We start from the raw sequence: 15104 nt of genomic DNA, 5'->3' as shown, positions 1-15104 counted from the left end.
AGAGATGTGGTTAGAATTTGGATCATGACTTAGGACTAATGTGGAAATTAGTTTAATGTTTTGGGTTGAGGTTAAGGTTGGGTATAGAGTAAGGACCAGGTTTAAGATTATTATTTATTAAGTTGAACATATGTTGAAGGTACATTAAGTATTTAAAAATAATTAAGGTCTCTAATTCAAATAAGTTATTACCCAATGTTGCTTGTTTCTGCACAAAGGGATAACTAATAATCTTCCATAGGAAAATAAAAAAAATAGAAAAATCAAAATATTGTTTGTGTGAAAAAAAAACAATGTCTGTAGTTTCTTCTAGACAACAATGAGGAAAGACAAAGGAGACTTTAGCATAAATACTTCTGCTGCTTAAATGTGTCTCCTGAGATAAAGAGCTCAGTAATCTCACACATGTCTCCTCTTTAGTATCCTAAGCCTGTGTAGTCAAACAAGCAATGACAATCGTATTTTTAAGATGCAAAATTTATCAAATTTGTTCTCAGAGATTGCAGTTACTGTATTATGGCAGAACAAAATCATTACATTCTCTGCAACTTTCCTAAATATGTGACATACTGTCTGAGCTCTAAGTCTCTGCTTAGCAAGCCCTGCAAAGTGTTTGAATTTGAGATTCCAGCTATGGTCAAAAGGTGTAACTAGGAGACCTGTAAAAGTGAGATCCTGTCTCCGATAGACTACTAAAGTACTGTATGTCATTTTTCAACCAATTTTCATACCTGGAAGCAAACTTTTAAAATGGTGCCATCGTCAGCAGTCTGCAAATTTGATTTGAACAATGCCCTTTTTCCTACAAAAGCTGAAATAGGCTGTGTCAAAAAGTCTACTGCAGTGCTTTGAGTCAGCAGAGATAAGACCTGGATGGTACTTAAACATTTTCCAAGTTGTCTTCACTGGACAAAAGTTGTGCCTTTTGTGAGAGGACACGTTTTACTGTATACTGAAGTGTATTGAGGTGTATATTGGTTGTGTTTACTGTATGTGGATCCTACAGTATTGTCTTGTCTGATGTTTTTACAGGACTACCCGAATATGTATTGCTGCCCACATAGTAGTAGTTCTATAATTACAGACTGTAGTCTTTACCCTGTTCTTTGATGGTCAGGACCAAAATGACCACCCTAGAGCAGCTATTATTTGGGGGTTGGGTCATTTTCAACACTGAAGTGACACTGACACAGTAGTGGTATGTTCAGACACTGCAGCAGTGCTGCTGGAGTTTTTAAACACTTTAGTGTCTCTGCTGAACTGAGAATAGTAGCATCGTGTGATCATTGATGAATGACTAAAGGATGACCAACATGATGAGCGTCTTTACACCTACAAAGTGGAGAAGCTAGGTAGCTGTGTCTAATAGAGATTTCTTCATTTGAGTTTTAGAGACCTTAGAATTCTTCCTATGCTCTTCACATGACTACTTGAATACTTAGAAAACTGCTTTTAAATGCAAATACATGCAAACATTTTATAGGCCTACATAAAAATCTATTTATGCCTACATAACTGGTTTTATGTATTTTTAGCTTCTGCTTCAGCACCAAGTACTTCATGCTGTACAGTCTAAAGGGAGACCTTGAACAGTGAGAAGCTTTGGGCTACTGTACAGTGTCATACACCGTAGTGTCTCAGGCATGGTGCATCTGCTGGCTGAGAAATGTGCTTGAGGGGCCTTTAAAAAGTAAACCGAGGAGGGCATTTTGGCCAGGCTTTATGTCTGAGTAAGCAGAGAAAGCGAGAGAGACAGAGAGAGAGAAATAGGCCTGGCCTCGCAAAGACATTCTCTTGGAGAGCCTCGGGTGCTCGGGTGTCCTTGCAGGGCATTACAACTGTAAACAGCCTGGAGTGTGAGGACTGAATTATGTATAAAGAGATATTGACAGACCAGAGAGAGAGAGACAGAGGAAGAGAGAGACAGACAGAATGTAGGGCAAGAAGCCTCGCCACTCACAAACACACTGGAACTAGGCTACTGAGATGCTCCTAGGAGGTAAATGTCAAGTTCAAAGAATGAGCTATGAGCCATATGAGGCATTACTATTATCTGCATAACACACACACACCCCTCATGCCCTCTCCTCCCACTGAGAGGAGCACTTCCACGCATTAGTCTGCAGCGCCTCACTGTGGACTCTAACCCCGTAACATTGATTCACAGATACACAGTAAACGTGTGAATGTGTTTTTATGCATGGTTACATGTGTGTGACTCTAACCTGCGCATGAAAGATGGAGAGAGACTTGGCAGTGTGCAGGGGGATCAGGACCCTCACCAGGAACTGCTTATGCTCCGATTTCAGAGGCAGAGCAAAGCCATTAATGATACTGAAAACAGGAGAAGAGAAGAGACAAAGCAGAGAGAGGAGAAGTGAAGGGAATAGAAGAGTGAAAAGAAGAGACAAAACAGAGAGAAGTGAAGAGAAGAGATAAGAAGAGACAAAGCAGAGAGAGGAGAAGCGAAGAGAATAAAAGAGTGAAGAGAAGAGACAAAACAGAGAGAAGTGAAGAAAAGAGACAAAACAAAATAAAGAGAAGAGAAGTAAGAATGGAGAACAAAAGTAAGAAAGGAAAAACGAGAGAAGATGAAATGGATAGAAGAATTGAGAAAGTAATAGAATTACAGTTAAATGATCAAGAAAAGAGAAGAATGGAAAATAAAAAAGGGCACTCCAAGAAAGAGAAGAGAAGAGAGAATTAAATTAAAGAGAAGACACCCATAGAAAAAAGAAACAGAGAAGAAAATAAACAAAGAGAAAAAATAAAGAAAATACAAGGAAGAAACATAATGGAGATATGAGGACACAACATGAGAGATGAAGAGAATAAACAGAAAAGGTGAAGGAAGAAACAGATTGAAGAGAAGAGATGGCATGAGAGAAGAGACAAAACAGAATGGAGAGAAGAAAGAAATAGAATGGAGTGAAAAAAACAGAATGGACATGTAGGGAGACAACATGAGAAAAGACACAACAGAAAAAGAGAAGGAAGAAAAAGAGTGGAGAGAAGAGACGACATAAGAAGAGAATAGACAAAACAGAAAAAAGAAAGAATAAACAGAATGAAGAGAAGAGACAAAACAGAGAAAGAAGAAACAATATAGAGAGAAGGGAAGAGAAGAGATGTTGTGAAGAGGGAGTGATGAGAGGAAAGGGAAGAAGGGATTGGGAGGAAGTAGGACAGTGTTTTAGAGAGAGAAGTCAGAGGATAGAGGGAAGTGTGTAGGCGGAAGGCAGAAGGAGGGAAGGTAAATAGGATTAGTATCAGTAGACCTGATGATGTTCTGTACACACACATTCTCCACACTGCTGTTCAATAGCTAAGCCGCTACACCCTCCGCCCACCCCAGCCCCTCTTACACACAAACACAAACACACTCATATATATATATACACACTCTCTCATTTCTTCTGCTGTGTCCTCCTTTCTTCCTCCTCTTTCGCTTTCTTCCCTCACTTCTCCATCTAGCAATTAAAAGAGCTTGTCTTTTGGTATTTCATCCCTCTCTCATCTCTCTCTTTCCCTCAGGTTTTTCTCTCCGTTTTTCACGTCATCTTCATTTGCTTCCTTTTGTCTTTCGCTTCCCTTTTAGATCTTCCCGTCATTCGTGTTCCTCCTCTCTTTCTTTCTTGCCTCCCTCACTCCTCCCTTGCCCTTACACGGACAATGCACGAGGGCGACAGGAAGTGACAACAAGATCATCTTTGTCACTACTTCATGTCGTTTGCCCCATCTACTCTCTCTCTCTCACTCTTGTGGTTGGTTATCAGAGAAAATGTGTGGGCGGCACTAAAAATACCATGAGCATCAACCTGAACGTAGACCTCCATCCCTACCCCTCTCTGACTCATCCCTCTCTCTCTCTCTCTCTCTCTATCTATTGCTCCTACTCCTGCCCCCCCCCCCACTCCACCACCACAATAACATCTCTCAATCCGTCAAACACTGGCTTTGTTCACTGCGTTCCAGTGCGCTATAAAACAGGCCCCATTTTGTTTGCGTTGAGACAAACTGTACGACCAAAACATGGCGGGAAATTGCAGAGTAGCGCTAACTACAGAGCGCTAACACCAACGAGTAAAACAAGCTGCGAGGTGGAGAGTGCAGCTAGCTCTAATGTTTGAACCCCTGCTAAGGGTCTGACTCGCAAGCCCACACGCTGCTCTAAGTAGCTCTCAAGCAATTACCAGCATCCCTGGGTATCAGTTACCACCACACTCCAAAGATGCATAATAAAATTATTATTTTTTTATTTTTTTCCTCCCGCGATGGAAGGCGATACACAACTTTATCATTTTTAAGACTCTGTATTTCAGTACTTAGTGTTCACTCGCATCCAGCAATATAATCAGTTACATAACACCTCATGATTTTTGACTCATTTTCAAGGCCAAAGCACACTGACCCCAACAACGCCAACAAACGCTGCCACTTTTGTGCTGTCGCTTATTTTACAATGTTTTAAATAGCAGCTGCTGAGCAAAATGAACCAGAATGAATGAAAGTGACTGTTTAACTGCAGTGTGAACAAAAAGGACATTCTAGAGAATGAGCATTTTAGAACTGTGTGGATTGAGGAGAACATTCTATACATTCAACAGTGTGAATGAAGACCTTTTCAGAACAGTGTGAACATGAATAAATATTCTTAAGAAAGAACAGTTAAGAATGGCTTCAGCAGGAGGAGCAGTTCAAGCTCTTGAATGGGAATAATATTCAGGAACAATAAGAATGAAGGAAAATGTTCTTGAACAATATGAGTAGAAAGTACATCAAGAATGATATAGAGCAACCTTTTGGAATATAGGCTACTGGGAGAATAAGGGATAACATTTCAATGCTATAAGGAGAATATTTTAGAACAGTATGACCACAGAAAAAACTTTTTTTTTTAAACAGGGTAATTATAAGAAAAACCTTGTGAACTTACAGTATATTTAAAAAAGAAAATGCTCTAGAACATTGTGAATGGACAAGGACTTTCCAGAACAGTGTGAATGTGGAGAATATTTCACGATGTGAATTGAGGGAAACAATCTTATGCCAAGCCCAGACTACACAACATTTGTGTCTTTCACCTCGTCTTATCTAATGTTCACTAATTTGTGCCATGTTTTGATTGGGAGACCGCCAATACTATACGTGTGACACTGACCAATCATCATTTACATGCTTGCATAGGGTCAAGAAATGTGTCAATTTTGAGTTTAGAAAACGATGAATCCACTTCTGGGTGTCAGGAAAAGGATAGAATAGGCTGTCTTATCTTTTAAAGAGAACTTAAGGTGACTTTAATAACATTATATAAAGGTAGTTGCCAGCTTCACTGTATACAGTACCAGTCAAAGGTTTGGACAAACCCTAAATTCAGTGTTTTTTCATTATTCTAAAAAAAAAAAAAAAGGCTCTTCTTAGTTGTTGTTTTTTTTTAAAGGTAGTTACTTGGGATGGTATCCAGATTACAGCGCAGCCAAGAGTTAACTTTTCAAATAAAAAAAACACTTGTCACAAATTATGTACTTGAATTTCTTGTGCTCTTAATGTGTGTAAGAGTATCAGTTGTAAAGTTGTGAAGAGGTAGAGTCTGTATACAGGGAATAGTCCTATTTGCGTAATGATCTAATCCATATTATGGCAAGAACTACTCAATTAAGGAAAGAATAAATACTTCAAGAAATGAAGGTCAGTCTATTCAAAACATTTTAAGAACTTTCTAAGAACTTTAAGAATTCTTAAGCGCAGACGCAAATACCATCAAACATGTTATGATGAAACTGGCACTCATTAGGACCGCCCCAGGAAAGGAGGATCAAGAGTTTCCAGCCTCAGAAACCGCAAGTTTACAGCACCCCAGATATTTTTGGTTTATTTAACGCTTTTAAGTTTAGTACATGATTTCTTATGTGATCCGTCATAGTCTGGATGACTACTATTCAGAATAAAAAGTTGTGTCCAAACCTTTGTCTGGTAAACAGACATTTGCTAGTTTAGAACATGTTATCAGTTTACAATTATGCAGGAGGAGACTGAGGAGAGGTAAAGAATAGTTTTGAGTAGCTTCTACTTGTGGTAGGTTGCCAGTCCCCCCTCTCTGATAAGTGGAGTAAAGAAAGACAGATAGTAGAGTTAAAGTAAGGAGACAATTAGGAGATGGTTTCAAAGACTCGTCATGACTGTAAGAGAGGTAGGAATTGTATTTTATAGAATGTTAGATTAGGAGACGGGGCTTTAGACATGTTCCATCTCCCAAAATGAGTTATTTTCATAACACCACGTGGAAATCATCTTCGATCATCCATCCATCTTCTTATCTTCTCCTTGTCAGTGTCTCGGTGCAAAGTAGGTACAGTGTACTCTCTGTACAGGGCACTGGTCTGTCACAGGGTACCACACACAAGAGGACTGCACTGATCATACCCACAAATATGGGCCACAAATATAGACACATGCACTACCACACGGACATTGGACATCCGCTCCAACAAAATCATGTAATAACCACAGGCTGGATTTGTGTAGTCTAATCCTGACATAAAACAGCATGAATGAAAAACAACATTGTAGAACAAGAAATGTAAGAATAGAAGACAATTCCAGAATATGGTGTGAATGGAAAAGAGCACCTATAAGCATGTGAATGGATGAGGACATTCTTGTAAAGTGTACAAAGAAATTACTGCATTCTAGAACAGTCTCAATGGAGGGAAAACTTAGTCAATAGCCAATAGTCTCACAATGGTATAACACACTAACCACATGGGTTTGGTTGGTCGTGTTTTGCGTCAGTGTGCTGTGGTCTTTAAAAAAGGAACTTAGAACAGCTGACTGAAACTAAAACCAGTTATATATAAAAACACACTTCTACACTAAACTCACTACAGCTGATCTTTCTCAGGTTAAAACACACTGTAACAGAAGCACAAACACGTACCTGCCCAGAATCTCCAGCAGCTCAGCAACTCCATTGAAGTGCTCAGTTTCATAAATGAACCTGCAGGGTTGAAAAGTATTCATATACTCATCATAATCGATTAGTCATGTGTCAATGAAATTGACTATTAAAGGAGTCACTTATTAAACAAGATTACAGGTAAGCGTCCCAAAGGCATCTGAGTCATTAAGTAGAGAAGCAATGGTTTAGTGTGGAGATAAATCATGAGATAAAGCTATAGTAGAACACTTTAGGGACACGCAGTGAGAAATGTACACAATCCACAAAAGTGTGTCAGGTCAATATAAACCAGAACACAAACAAGAATAATAAATGAGCGTGTGTGTATATGTGTGTGTGTGTGTGTGTGTGTTTCTAACCTGAGGAAGATGTTGTTGATCTGTTTGCGGATGTACGCTCGTAGGCCGAGCAGTTTGCCATAGACACGGTGCAGGATGGTCTTCAGATATTCCCTCTCTCTGGGGTCTTCGCTATCAAATAGCTCCAGCAGCTGGGAACATAATCATAATGCAGTCACAATATAGTTATTACTATACCTCACAGTTTATTATGGACAGGACATTTTTTTTAACAGGACATTATGGTTAAATACATGTTTGGTATGCATAATTACATTGGTGTGAAAAGTGTTTGCCTTCTTCATCATTTCTTATGTTTGTCACTTTTAAATGCTTCAGATCATCAAACAAATGTCAATATAAGTCAATGACAATGAAGATTTTCATTATTAATGGAGAAAAGAAAATCCAAACCTACATGGTCCTGTGTGAAAAAGTGTTTACTCCTAAACCTAGTAACTGGTGGTTCCACCCAATCAAGCGTTTGAGGAAACTTGCAGTGAATCTTTTACAATCCTGTGGAGGAAGAGTGTGCTCCACTCTTCTTTACAGGATTGTTGTAATTCCATCACATTGGAGGGTTTTCCAGCATGACCCAACTTTTATAGATCACGCCACAGCATCTCGATAGGATTCATGTCAGAACTTTGACTAGGCCACTCCAAATGCTTCTTTTTGTTTTTCTTCAGCCATTCAGAGGTGGATTTGCTGGTGTTTCGGATCATTGTCCTGCTGTAGAACCCAAGATTGTTTCAGCTTGAGGTTGGTTGTGGGGTCTTTTGTGGCCTCATGAATGAGTTGTCGCTGTGCTCTTGTGATAAACCACAGTTACAGTATGTTTAAACTGGGGGGGCAAACACTTTTTCCACACAGAGCCATGTAGGTTTGGATTTATTTTCTCCCTTAATGTTAAAAACATTCCTTTACAAATTGCATATGGTGTTTACTTGTGTTGTCTTTGAATAATATAAATTTTTTTGATGATCTGAAACATCAAGAGTGACAAACATGCAAAAACAGAAAAAGAAATCATGAAGGGGGCAAACACTTTCACACCACTGTAAATTATTCATTGTATATTGTTTATTTTTAATTCTGGAAGCTCTAGAAAGGCTACAGTAACTCTAGACCACTATAACTCTGTACAACCTTAGAGAGAAGAAAGGCATTTTGCTGCACAAAAGCTGCAAAAAGCTCAGGCTGCAGTGAGCAAAGACTCACTAAAAATAAGACAAGATAAGGATTAAAAAGTTAGTCTGATCTGATGAATCTGCATTTCTGCTGAGGAAAACCAAAGGTACCATTTAAAATTGGTCTCCAACAGCATAAATCTCCAGCTATTAGCAGCTCTAACAGCTACTCCCAGCATGATAACGTACCACGTCACACAGCACAAGTCTCAAAATAGTTCTATGAACATGACAATGAGATTAGTGTTCTTCAGTGGCCTTCACAGTCACCAGACCTGAATCTAACAGAGCATCTTTGGGATGTGAAAAAATCTGAGATTTTTAAAAGCTTTTAAAGAATCTGCAGCCCTTTTCAAAGTCTAATAAGACACACAGATATTGTATACATTGATGGATGACATCATAGAAAGGCACAGGTGAAACAAGAAACAAACAAGACGCAGGTGAATAGGTCAGCGCGTAGCTGAAATGGACCTCAAAGCACAGAGAACTGGAACAGTAATGAAATACCCTCACAAGTCATCCATCATACGTACAGAGCACCTGTAACTGACCTTGCTAAAAGTAATACCAGACCATTGACAAGCAAGCAGCAAGCAAGGACAAAGCTTAGAGCTTTGTGTATTTAAGGTATAGTGACCATGTTTTGGTTTTAATAAATGAGGAGCCTGAGGACAAACCGAAGACTATTGTATTTAGGCATACAATTAAAAAAAACAAACATATCTTTTATAAAATTTGAGTAAAAAACATGTAAGTGGGCTTGACCAACAGAGAACAACACTGCTATTTAATGGGCGGGGGTTTAAACACAAAACACAAAAAAATAAACCACTGTCTTGACACCAAACCTTTATGTAATCTAATAATTTAAAATCAATACTGTTACATTTATGCAATACAATAAGATATTGATAATTTCTCACAGCCCTAGCATCAAGTAAGGCTAAGATGTAGGACCATGGCAGTGTGTGTGTAAGTGCAGGACAGAATAAAATTGATCTCTAAATGTATGCAGCTTTGTTAATCAACATTACATACAGAACATATACATTTACCAAAACTAATAAGTAGTCTTAAAGATGCACTAAACCCTAAACCATATTTTTTATTTTCAGTAGCTAAAATGTGCTCCTTTAAAGTAATGAAACATGCCAGTCCTCCTTAAATTTTGTATAAACATTTCCTAAGTGTTATAAAAAACGCTTTTATTGTGGTAATTTCTGCCTCTGCAGCGCCCTCTCAGGTCAAACTGTGCTATTGACGTGGATGATGTGTCCATGTACTTACATACGCAGACACATCACAATATGCGCCAATAGGTGATGTGGATGCAAAGCATATCACCAATGCTTGGCAAAGTTAGAAGCAAATGCTGATGTGAAATCAATAAAAAATCACCGACATTTACTAATCCCACCCAGATTAATTAAAATCCCAAAAGTACATGTCACCCTAATGCAAGAAAGACCCTGTATATATATAGTATACTAACACACACACGCAGAAAGATATGTACCTGTAGAACAAACTTCTGGTCCACGTAACGTTTGGCCATAGAGGGCTGGAAATCAGGACTCTCCAGGAAGCGCAAGAAGAACTCATACACCAACTAGAGAGAGATGAAGAGAAAGATAAAAATAAACACGCTAAAATGTGATTAGATATTATTCAAGGGAGTGTGAAGGTGTGTATATGAACCTGTAGATGTGGCCAGGAGGCCTCCAGTGTGGGTTCGTCCTCCTCTGGGTCAAAATCTGGGTTTTCACTGGGCGGGAGAGTCCGGAAGATGTTCACTGAAATCTAGAGAGAAAGAGAGAATGAGAAAAAGGTCACATTTCCATTCCACTTTTTTCGAAAAAGAACGAACATGACTTTTAAAATACTTTGACTAAATATAACACACAAATACACATATTATTTGTCCATTCTTTTTTAAATACATAAATAGAATCAATTTTTTTTATTACAAATTGAGTCGACTTGTTGCCTCCATATATTAATAAGTAGTTTAACTTTAAGTTAGCTGGCCAGTGTTTAGCCTCACTCTCAAGACTTGGGCATTCCCAAGTCACCCCCTGAGGTAACATTTCATGATCAGCTTACATACTGATATCCTATGACTTTTGGCATGTCAGTGGAAGCTAAAGCAAATTGCAGAGCAGTTCTTGTAAAAGTGGTTGAAACCCTGTTTTTAAGTCAGTGACTCAGAAAAGAACAAGCTTAACTTCTTCTTCCAAGCTGAACTTAGTGCAGTGTTGAATTACATTTTTGCTGGAATGAGAATTGTTTTTGCGGCAACATCAAAGTGAAACTAACAACAAATAAAAAATACCTCACAGTATTCACACTGTTTTCAGACTGAATTCTTAGCCACAGTTTAGCATGATGAATTAGGAAAATTATTGTTTTAGTTATTACTCATTACTACTATTATTATAACTCAAAAACAGCTTTCACTGGAATTTACCTCCAAGAAAAAAGTGAGAGCAGCATTGAATTACAAGTCATCATAGACAAATGTGAAATAGTACATATTATTATGGCTAAATTAAGCTTTTCAGCAAATTCACAAATCCAGTCCAAAATAACAAACGCAAACTAATGCTTACATTAAGTACATTACGTTCATTAAGTTCAAAACCACTGATACTTACATTGACTTACATAGGAAACAAATCCAGTAAAGAAAATAGCTTCATGTTTTCAGCTACAACTATAAATAAGTGAGTAATCAGAGTTGAATTAAAAAAATAGCATACACTATGCACAAATATTTGTGTACCGGCCTTTTAAGTATTCTACTAGCTCCGCTAGTCCCTGTAGAAAAGTGTTGACAATAAAATTGCATATTAGAGTGGTATTAAGCCCCCAGATCCTCCAGAGCTTTGAGGCAGTACAATTGTGTTCTCTGAGATGATGGTACTCCATTGAATACAGTTGGAGATGAGCTGGAATGGTGATCTTCCAGCATTCTGGCCTCAATAACACAGTTATACTAAATGCAGTCAAATCCTCACAGCAATGTTCTAAAAATCTACTAGAAAGCCTACCCTGGAGGGTAAAGAAGACAGATACTCCAACAAATGCAGAATAAACTCTCATCTGTTTTTTAGGTTATATACAGCTGCTTCCACCGGCTCTTCTATAACCAAGATTATATATACAGAGAGCCCCCCTCAACCTATTAAGCCCTTTAACAGTCCCATATTCAGCCACCAGAGCCTTAGTCAGCTAATGTAATGACAATGGACGATTACTTCTAGATTGCAAACTCTACTTTATCTCATCCCAAAGCTCTTGTATGGAGCTCCATGACTCAACTGAACATAGAGCATGAATACACCAGACTCATAAGAAACTGTAAAAGCTTTGAAATCCTGCATCAGCAATGGCTGAATTTGTCTAATATCTGTCTGGATATTTGTGAGCACATAAGGCCAATTTCCCAGACCCAGATTATGCCTTAGCATTATGACATACCACCCTACAAAAACGATTTGTCACTGCAATATCTGTATGTAATATATATATACATATTACAAAATAAAAGACCACTTAAAAATGATTAGCTTCTTTGATTTTACCAAGTTGAAAACCTCTGGAATATTATCAAGAGGAAGAAGGATGATCACAAGCTATCAACCAAGCTGAACTGCTTAAATTTTTGCACCAGGAGTGGCATAAAGTTATCCAAAAGCAGTGTGTAAGACTGGTGAAGGAGAACATGCCAAGATGCATGAAAACTGAGATTAAAAACCAGGGTTATTCCACCAAATATTGATTTCTAAACTCTTAAAACGTTATTATATGAACTTTTTAAATATGCTCTAAATGACAATATTTTTATTTGGAATTTGGAAGAAATGGTGTCTGTAGTTTATAGAATAAAACAACAATGTTCATTTTACCCTGCTTATACACTGTACTGCTTTCAAAGAGAGAGTAAATCCCACCCACTGAGCACACTGATTGCTTGGCGGAGCAAAAAATAGACCAATCAGGATGCTCTGTATGTCTCACTCATTATGTCTGTCACTCTCTGTCCCTGTCTCACTTCCCTCAGAAATGTGCGCAAGCGGGTCGATATACAATGTACTAATTTCTGGGATATTTTAGATGACTTGCGGGCATCAGGGAGCCGCTATCAATATGCTATCAACATCAATATGTACTAAATTGTGAATTAAGACGTTCTTTTGTTTTGTTCTTCTTAGGTTTAAGAACTCCGCAGAGGCATGCACAGAAAATTTTAATTTTAATAAAGTGACAGGTTTACTTATATGGACAAATTAGTAGACTAAACCAGATTTTTTAGGTGTAAGGTCATTTTTAAAGTTGTTTTCACTGAGTAACACAAAGTGGCATTAAATATATCTAATGTGTTTTTTTATTTAATAATAGTAGCAGGCTGGGAGGGTATCTTCTAACTAATTCTCTTGCATGTCCTACACCAGACTATTTCTTAAATTCTTCTGATTTGACTTCTTATTTTTTCCTTCTATCTCTCCCATGTTTTGAGCTGCCCCCAGCTGTGCACTTGATGGCAATGCAAGGCTATTCATGGCTGGGTGCTGGTGCCTGCCTTTTCAAGATTAGGGAAGATCTAGGGAAGGCTTTCACGCTAACTCCTGGGGTAATTTTCACTTTTATGGAGGGCTCCTCTGTGAATTTATTCCCATCCGGAACAAACATGTATGTGTTTTTCTCAGACGTCCAGGCTGAATTACATACTGTTTTTCGCTGAACTTGGTGGTCGTCCTGTAATTTTAGTCCCGTCCAGATCCACATCTCAGAGTTTCGTCTCCTTGTGTTTGATAAAATAGCTATTTGTTCACTGCTACGCACTGTAATTGCACTTTGGGAGCGCATTTTCAAGGAGATCCATGTAAACACAACAGCCAGTGGAAATGGAGGATCTACTGAACGCGATGTCATGTGACCGAAAAAGTAGTCCAGATGCAAGAGTTTTATAACTGAGTAGAAGTGTGGGTTATGGGCTATAAACTCACATTCTCATAATTCGTAACCTGCTTCTGCATTAGGCATAGCTCCTCATAATCTCTTTGTGCAGTTATTCTCATTGTTCCCTTATTTGTGTGCTAACTGCTTGTATTTGTTGTGTTATCCACTGTTGATCAGAATGGATGGGTTCCCCTTTTGATTCTTGGTTCCTTTTAATGTTTCTAACTCCTAACTTAAGTGAGTAAAAGCTGCTTTGCATTTACTGTAAAGTGTGTTATTTACATGAATTTGAATTGAAGTAAAATGGATTAAATTTGCCCTGCTTGGGTGTCATACAGGTTGGTTTATGTGCTCATAAATCTCATCAAATAAGCTCAACTGGGCTGGTCAAAACATCAATGTTAGCAAAACTATACGGTCCCTAAATATTTTCTTTTTTACACTTAGGCTGTAACGCCTCGAAGGGTTAACTAATTCAACACAACTTTATTTCTCCTTTGCCCTCTTTTCCTCTACTTATCCCATAATCATGTCACTTTCTCTCTTTATCTTCATTCCCTCGTTCCCACCATGCTGTCCATCTCACCATCTTGATGGCCTCGGGATAGAGAGGCTCAATGAGGACACCGCGGCTGGTGGCCACACTCTCCACTAGTTCATTCAGCGCTGCCCGCTTGATCTCTTTCCCCTTTAGGTCCGCCACACAGTCCAGAAAGTCGAAGAGAACACAGCACTGCTGCAGCTTCTTACAGAACAGGTCATGCAGCTCTGCCACCGGGGCATCTGAGAGAGAAAGAGAGAGATGAAATGACTGTGTGTAATTACTTACTTTTAAATGTGAGTAGGAAAGCAGGTGAAAGTTTGAGGTACTGCTATACAGTGAGATTTTGGTTGTGATGGTGTGCTGGATCCTGAAGCTCAGCACACCACTTACAATATCTCATGGTACAGCACTACTTTGTTTACATTGTTACGACTATGCCCACAGTTAATATCAAGACAATGTACCTAAATCTGAGAAGACACATAGCTCAGATATAGAAGCAAACACTATGTAAATGAAATGCTGAGGAATCTCTTTTTTTCCAGGCATATGATTTAGTCTCTCCTTATCTAAACTGGTGCTTACAGAGGTGTTTTTTGTGTAATTTTTATTTCAAAAATTTTAACTCATTTTCTCCAAGTTTGCACGGCCAAATACCCAACCCACTCATTAGGAATCCACCTATCACTAGTGATGCCCCAACACCCATATGCCTCCTCTGATACATGTGAAGTCACCACCGCCCCTTTTGAACTGCTGCTGATGCAGCATTGCTGAGCAGCATCACAGCGCACTCAGAGGAAAGTGCAGTGACTCGGTTCTGATACATCAGCTCACAGTCGCCTTGTGCTGATTGACATCACCCTTTGGAGGGATGTAGTGTGAGAGCGCCATCTACCCACCAGAAGAGAGCCAGGCCAATTGTGCCCCAACTGGGCTCTGGTAGGCAATGGCAAGCTACATGAACAGGATTTCAACCGGCAATCTCCTGATCATAGTGGCAGTGCCCTAATCCGCTGGACAACTCAGAGCCCTACAGAGGTGTTTTAAGAGTGCCAGTATTATGAGATATTGGCACTAAAAAAATGCCTCTAAGCCGATCGAATGTG

General features: G+C 38.8%; 1 protein-coding gene across 1 annotated transcript in view; it reads right to left on the bottom strand.

The window, feature by feature from the left end:
• ppp2r5b (protein phosphatase 2, regulatory subunit B', beta) overlaps window positions 1-15104 on the bottom strand; it is a 47584-nt gene that overhangs the window by 11781 nt on the left and 20699 nt on the right. Inside the window, exons 2-7 of the mRNA XM_007248091.4 lie at window positions 14038-14234; window positions 10188-10289; window positions 10006-10098; window positions 7318-7448; window positions 6938-6997; window positions 2226-2334 (exon numbers count right to left, since the gene is read on the bottom strand). Coding sequence (XP_007248153.2) covers window positions 2226-2334; window positions 6938-6997; window positions 7318-7448; window positions 10006-10098; window positions 10188-10289; window positions 14038-14234 — 692 coding nt within the window. The remainder of the gene's footprint in view (window positions 1-2225; window positions 2335-6937; window positions 6998-7317; window positions 7449-10005; window positions 10099-10187; window positions 10290-14037; window positions 14235-15104) is intronic.

This window comes from Astyanax mexicanus, chromosome 8, assembly GCF_023375975.1.
Source record: "Astyanax mexicanus isolate ESR-SI-001 chromosome 8, AstMex3_surface, whole genome shotgun sequence".
Taxonomy (NCBI): Eukaryota; Metazoa; Chordata; class Actinopteri; order Characiformes; family Acestrorhamphidae; genus Astyanax; species Astyanax mexicanus.
Note: the sequence above shows the minus strand (reverse complement) of the source record. Positions and strands in the feature narration are given on the sequence as shown.